At 39.0% G+C, this 7192-nt stretch overlaps 1 protein-coding gene across 1 annotated transcript in view; it reads right to left on the bottom strand.

The window, feature by feature from the left end:
• adamts16 (ADAM metallopeptidase with thrombospondin type 1 motif, 16) overlaps nucleotides 1-7192 on the bottom strand; it is a 54776-nt gene that overhangs the window by 36457 nt on the left and 11127 nt on the right. The window contains exons 3-4 of the mRNA XM_020596589.1: nucleotides 4033-4483; nucleotides 1559-1761 (exon numbers count right to left, since the gene is read on the bottom strand). Of these exons, the coding sequence (XP_020452245.1) occupies nucleotides 1559-1761; nucleotides 4033-4483 (654 nt within the window). The remainder of the gene's footprint in view (nucleotides 1-1558; nucleotides 1762-4032; nucleotides 4484-7192) is intronic.

The following is a 7192-nucleotide window of genomic DNA, read 5'->3' as shown; positions in this document are numbered from 1 at the left end:
ACACTCCCCATACAGAGACTAAAACCAACAGTCATTTGCCTCTGCTCACTGTTAATGTCTGTCAATCAATTATAAACACATCAGGGAAACACAACATTGCACTTAGTGATATATTTCTTCATTTTGAAACACAAGATTCTAATAGAAAAATATCCAGAGATCCTGTGCATGGGCCCTTGACTCATGCTTACTTCAGATGTTGTAAAAGGTTATGGCTCTCTGGAGCCTTTGGGGCCCCAGCTTTAAAAAATATCAGGGTCTGGTGATTCGTAAAGAGGAAACGTCAGCCAGCGCGACGCTGCGTTTAAGTGTGTTTCTGATCATTTTTGAACAACAATGGAGGTCTACGGCACAGAAAAATAAGCTAATCTAGTACTGACAAACTGACAGACATTAGTAGTGGTAAATCATCATTGGTTTTAGTCTTTGTATGGGGAGTGTTGAAAATACTGCTAATAGAGAAAATGCCTTTACCTTTAAATCTACAGTATATATGTATAGACACATACGTATAATCGAGAGGCCTGTATCAAATGTATGAGATCACAAACCTCACATTCCTGTAGAAATAATATACAAAGTTCTTTTGATGATATTGTTGAGTTATGATAGCCTCAACTGCTGTTTCCAATTCTTCTTGTACATATCTGACCATTAGTCATAACAGTTTTGGCTTTGAAAGTGGACTCCTGACCTTTTGCTATTGTTCGCTCTCTGCCTTTCTCTTGGGTCCTGTGAATATCTCAGGTGCCAGTCACTAATCCTTTTTTCTATTTGTTCCTTATGTTCCCGATATTTGGTGTTCCTCTTCGCTGACTCATGAGAAGACACACACAGCTGTGCTTTGTTAGTGAATTCAAGCAATATTCAGAGGTCAAAGAGGAAATTGAGCCCACTTATTTAAACTAAGATATCCTGGAACACCAGCGCTTGACAACGTTTCAGACTTGCACAGTGATTCACTGTGTTTTCACTGCTTTAAAAAAGAAACAATCAAACCAGTTTCCATAGTGTTTCAGTGTTTTGCGGTACATAACACCCAGTATGTTTCTTTTCTAAAGCAGACATTATAAAATGTTTTTGAAATCTTTCCATCCCACTGCTGAAGAAAACATAAATCTACACAAATGCTGAAATGGCTTATCAGATTTAATTTTCAGCAAATACTGGATAATATTTTTAAGACCTACGAGAGCTGGCAGGTGTGGGAGGGGGTTGGGTGTTTTCAGTGAAACTCCATACTGTATTTAAGTGACTCCTCTAAGACAGGCTATGACTGCTCCAACTTGGTTTCTATGTTTTCAAAATAGATGGATTATCTTTGGATTTGTCAGTCAGTTGTTAAGTAGCAAAACAAGCGTGACAGAATTTGCTTGCAGATCAGCTGAGACGGATGACAGGAGATTGTCAGCATCGTAGTGATGATCTCACCCAGATATCAGTTTCATGTTTGTAGATGTGATCTTTCCCATACAGTAAATGAAACGGAAAGACGGGGTGTCTGTTCTCTAAATCCCAAACTATGGAAAGCTTTGAGTTGATATTAAGCGTCTCTCACCATATTAAGCACAGTAAGAACATATGTGGTAACGTTCTCCTGGCCGTGGTTGTCCATCATCTTTCTGTCCACCACCACCAGCGTCTCCACATTGAGCTTCTGATTGACTTGGTTCTTCATCAGCACTGCCCTTTTGTTCCTGGGGATGAATCTGTACTCATCTGGGAGGATAAAAACATCCTCCTCTGGGGGTTTGGGCATGTCTAAACAAAACAGATGGGGAAAGATAAAGGGAAATAAAATTCATATACCATTATGAAGCAAAATTATTAGGTAACAACTGAACAAAGCATGTGACTTTGTCCAGAACACGCTGTGGCTACAGAGTCAATATGATTAGGAACAAACTATGGTATGGTGGGTGGTTGCTGGCAGAAAAACAAAACAAAACAACAACAACAAAACTGTTCAGATAAAACAATGGCCGTCTTCGCTGATGAGCGTTAACCAGTTATTTCGACAAGCAGCTGACCGCCATATTGAATGATTAACCATAGTATATTCTTAATTTCATGACCTGATGTCATGGATAAACTGGAGACCTTTTTTCTGATGTTGACTCTGGCAGTCTCAGTGTTATGCTGCCACTAAGGATAGCGTGAAATCAGATTATGTGATATGCTGTGCATTCAGCAGAAGCTACATAATGTCTACATACAAATCCAAATCCACTGTGTTCTTCAAGGAAATTTCTGAGCAATTTCATATTCTGTCAACAAAACACAATGTTAGATATTTTAATATAGTATGATAGATAAGCTTTCCCTCCTAAGGGGAATTTGTTTTTATAAAACATAGTGAACCAAATTGCAATAAAATCAGAATACGAGCTTATTGTGAAGCCTTATCAGCACATACTTGTTAAGTGAAGATGTGATTTAGGCAAACAAAGACTTAATCTCAATATCAAATGAACAGTTCCTCCCTTTTAAGTCTGCTTTTGAGAAACACATCCATACTAATTTCTACATTATGACATGATTATGACAAGAGGTCAATTAGGTCAATAGACAAAGGAAAACACAGCCTAAAAACACAGTGGCTTTTGCATTATCACCTCACACCTTCACTGTCATTGTCTGAAGTTGTCTAAACCTTCACCTATCACTGCCTGGTTGCGATAAAGGCTAGTGAGTTTGCTCATATATGTGGAAAGCAGGTGAGTGACCAAAGTGCCTGTTTGACTAAAACACAGCACAGGTATTCAGTGATGTCACTCTCTGAAAATGTAAATATTGTGTTTTCACAGAGGACAGACAACTAGTGTTAATGGTGACCAGTCCAATCCCTGCCTGCTCTCCTCCAAATGACCCCTGTGACACCAGCAGTGCTAGCCAATCTTGTTATAATTTCTTGAGTGCAAACATTTGTCACAGTGTAAAGTGAGCATAAAACATTTCCCTTAACCTTTTCCAGGTTAAATTACTAATGAAGTTGGCCAAAAATGTCAGTATAAATTGAGATAATATTCTTCAGAAGAAACACTTGTCATCACATGAAATAGTACAGTCCTCTGAAAGTCGTTGGGACAATTATCCAAGGAAAGTGAGCAAATATGTTGCCATTATGTTCAAAAGTTATAACATCCTCTAAGTTCCCCAGTCTTCACTTGCTTTCTCACTTTAACACAGTAGGGGGTATATACTTATCTATTTTTAATAATGCTGTGTTATAAAATCACAGTACTGTAAGCTTTTGTAAATTGTAAATATACTGACATTCAAAGCAATAAAATGAACATAGAAACACTGGTATGATGTCTCTGTGTTCCCATTCCACCAAACAACCAGAGCCATGTAGGGCTGCCTGCTGACAGAGTTCACCACAAAGGTCAACGACCAGTATTATTATTATGTCAGTCCTTTTCTTTTCTTTGTGAACCTGTAAGTGAGTTGATCTCTCCTGACATGTTGCTTAACCTCTCCGAGTTCAAATCACTAATTTAGTTAACATCTGGAAACTTAAAGAATATATTCTTACACTCAAAAGCTAACAAAGTCAGAAGTATGTCCAGGCGGGACATATTTATTCAATTGTCAGATGTTAACTATTTTCATTTGAAGGAGTGAAAAGGGGAAAAGGACTACATGGAAATACCAATATCCTGAGCAAAATAAGTCATTTAATCTAATTTTGTCAAGAGTAAAAATATCCCTTTGGTGGAAGACTATATATATGTAACATTTACCTTTTATTTAAATCCTATTGTGGGTTGCTTATGTTTTTTTAAAAGGACATCCTGCATCACCAGTGCAGAATGATTTGTGCAGTGTTTGTCTGTTTTCTTCTCTTTATGTTTTCACTGGCTACTTTCTTGCTGAGACTAAACTGGAACCTGCTCCCAACTAAAATTTTTGCATGTGAAACAGAGGCAGATGTTTCATACATCAACATAAAGCAGTAGGTGAGGATGAGTGACACCCTATACTAATGCTGCATTCTGTGGATTAGAATGAGAAATTGCCCTTACATACATTTCTTCCTTCTCCCACAGAAGTGTTGCCTCTGCTTCTCCCAGTGTCTGTAGTCACTGGCGTGGTGATGGCGGCTTAGATGATGCTCCAATGGGTCACCATGACTGCTGTTGTAAGTGTGGCCATGGCGATAATGGTGAAAGTCACTTTGCGGTTTTTCCTGGACCCCATATTGATCTTCATTAACTGCGTTGTAGGCGGGATCTGTATGAGAGTTTGTGGATCTCTTGGTGACAGTGTGTCTGCGTGATTTATTAGGAGTTAAATCTGCAAATCTCTTTTGAAGCCGTGGAGGTGGATGACTTCTCTGCTCTTTCTGGGAGCTGCTTTCACTCTTGTAGAGGATGTGTGGCTGATGACTGGAGGGTGCTGTGAAGTTCTCTCTCTGGGCAAGCCTGGGGGACACAGGTCTCACAAAGTAGTCCCCATCCTGTGTTCTGATCAAACCTGACTAGAGGCAAAACACAGTCCCATTAGCTTTTCAGCAGTGGTGTTTAAATATTTGTAGCCTGAGCAATATGTTGCTGCACCCTTGGTAATTTGTGTGTATTTTAGGGAGGTTCATAAGAAAAAGCACAGTAATCACATCATGTTTTTTTATGTTGTTGCAACAATTAAAAAGCTTTGTGTCACAAAATATTAAAACGTGACTTGTGGTGTATATATTGTTGACATCCTTCACCTAAACAGCTGACACATTCCACCCAAAGTAGAAACAGTACCCTAAAGTGCAAAACAAAAGATAACATTCTCCAACTACTCATTTAGCTTCCCAATTCATCTCTGTCAGAAATTTGTCGTTTTGCTGTTCAGGGCCAGACATTATCTCAACAAAATCTAAATATGACTTGGTCAGATAGGGTTTGAAATAAATGGGCTGCTGTGAGACTGAAAAGAGGCGGCATATCACTCATATAAAATGTATACACTCATGCTTCTCAAGATATAGGCATCCCCCAGTCTAATACTGATGTATTAAAAATTTAAAGAAAATTATAAAACTCTAACGTTTCAGTAAAAGATTCCTTGAGCTGACCTTATTCTCCCTCTCTCTCAAACTGACAGTATGTTTGTCTTTCTCCCAAAGAGCCAGAGACATTTTCAGCTTAAAAAAAAATCCATTTTCAATAAACTTCTATCAGCTCAGACACTTGGATATTACCTTCTCTTGCTCTCTGCCACTTTTTTTTTGTCTCTCTCAGTCTCTCCAAACACGCACCACATCTGTGTTGACAGTCAACTGGCACACAGTGTTTGGACTGCAACTGCACTTGGCACAAATAGTGGTTTCCCTAAAATACATTTAATTGACTACAGTCGCTTTTTTCATTGAGTTGTGAATAGAGTGTGAGGTCCTTCATTACTGCAGCCTTTCTGCTGGCAAAAAGAAACCGCCTGACACAGTGGCAGTGATGAGACTGTGCCTGGCCTGAGGTACATGTGTATGTATATACATTTGTTTGTATGGCAGTTTCTAGAAAGTATATCTTTATGTGTGTACAATGTGCACACAGGTTTGCATGCATCTATTTGTGCATTCATTCTTGCAGGTAGACTTCTGCTGGTGATGTTCTTAGTGTGGCTGCAATGATCCTCAGTACCGATATTCCCCATTTGTCATAACTCACTAACCCAGGACTTGATCGCCAGCCAACAGCCACAGATCAGGAAACTAGTGGAACAGAATCTTTGGAAAATACTGTGACTGTATTAAGTTCAGAATAGGAAAATTATGAACTCAGTACAGATGAAGAGAAGCCAATATTGTCAGCTGTGACCACAATGACTGCACAGTTTACAGTTCATCACATATTGTGGTAAAGAAAGTATTAATACTGACACTTCAGCATACATCCGTATGACTCCTGAAGTGTTAGGATGTCGAAGCAGTTCATGGTCAAAGGTGGGGGTGGTTGCTCAAAATGCTGTGTTAGCACAAGCCAGTCTAGAGCAATTTACAGGTGTTTCTGCGTCAGATAATGATCATTTCCTACTGTATAGCAGCTAAGGTTTGACAGACAAACGATAACCACAAATGCAGAAATATATTTGGAAACATATTTACAACCATAAACACACTTTTTGCCCAGTACTTACTGAGATGATTACAATCCCTTAGACCCTTTAAAAACACAAAAAACAATGGATGTTTCACAGTGAAGTCCTAGATGATGTACATGTTTTGCTACATTAGCAACTTACCAGTACTGTCATTTCTATTCTGTGTCAAACCCTCCAAAAACTTACAGATGTAGCTGTCCTCACAACACAGAACTCAATTCAGTACTGACTCTGGACGACTGATCCTGATGCAAAACTGCAGTTTGCTTTAGGGAATGAGAGGGTGGGGATCAATTATTGATAAAAAGAAAAAACAGAGAAAAGAGAGATGCTTGCTAATGCATTACCACCTTCTACTGTGGCCTGCCAACGGTCAAGAGGTAATTATTTCCAGGAAGCCCAGCTAGGATTGTTGGTTACAGTCACATGTGACAACTGGTGCGTGATCTTGTCACCCGTGTGGAACCCACCCTGGCGCTGTGTAATCACAAACAATTGTCATAGTTTAGTTCCAAGTCACGGTGGTGCTGCTGTCAACCTTCAAAACTTCACACGTAAAGTATTTATTCCGTCTGGTGGGTAGTTGATGGGTTGAAGATGGGGCATTAATGTGGAGCTGAAGTACAGCAAGTCACAAAGAAAAATTGGTGCCATGTGAGGGATCATCTCCAGAGGTCTATGTTGATGCTCGAGTTTCACAGTCTCTCAGAAAAACAAAGTATTTGTGAGCTTATTTTCAACAAAATTTTGTCAACTTTCTGTATGCAGGCATGTACAATACTACAGTATGTGTTAAATAGATCACTGATTGCCCTTTGCCTGCAGCATGACCACAGTCAGGTTGTTTAGAACTCTCACCTTCTGAATTTTAGGCTCTTTAAGATGTTGTGAAATTGAAGGCTTTTGTGGTTTCATTTGCACTTTTTGTAAAGTACTCTTGTGAAAATCTTTTCAATACTCTTTGCCTGTTTGAACACCATCATAACAAGAACTATGAGTCACTCTGCAAATCTTTTTGTTTCCTCCCATCTATTGTATGTCCGATATATATTTTGTTAAGAGATATACAATCAGATGTTGATGTTGTAACTTGCAACCA

The sequence above is a fragment of the Monopterus albus genome, unplaced genomic scaffold, assembly GCF_001952655.1.
Source record: "Monopterus albus unplaced genomic scaffold, M_albus_1.0 scaffold31.1, whole genome shotgun sequence".
In the NCBI taxonomy this organism is placed as follows: Eukaryota; Metazoa; Chordata; class Actinopteri; order Synbranchiformes; family Synbranchidae; genus Monopterus; species Monopterus albus.
Note: the sequence above shows the minus strand (reverse complement) of the source record. Positions and strands in the feature narration are given on the sequence as shown.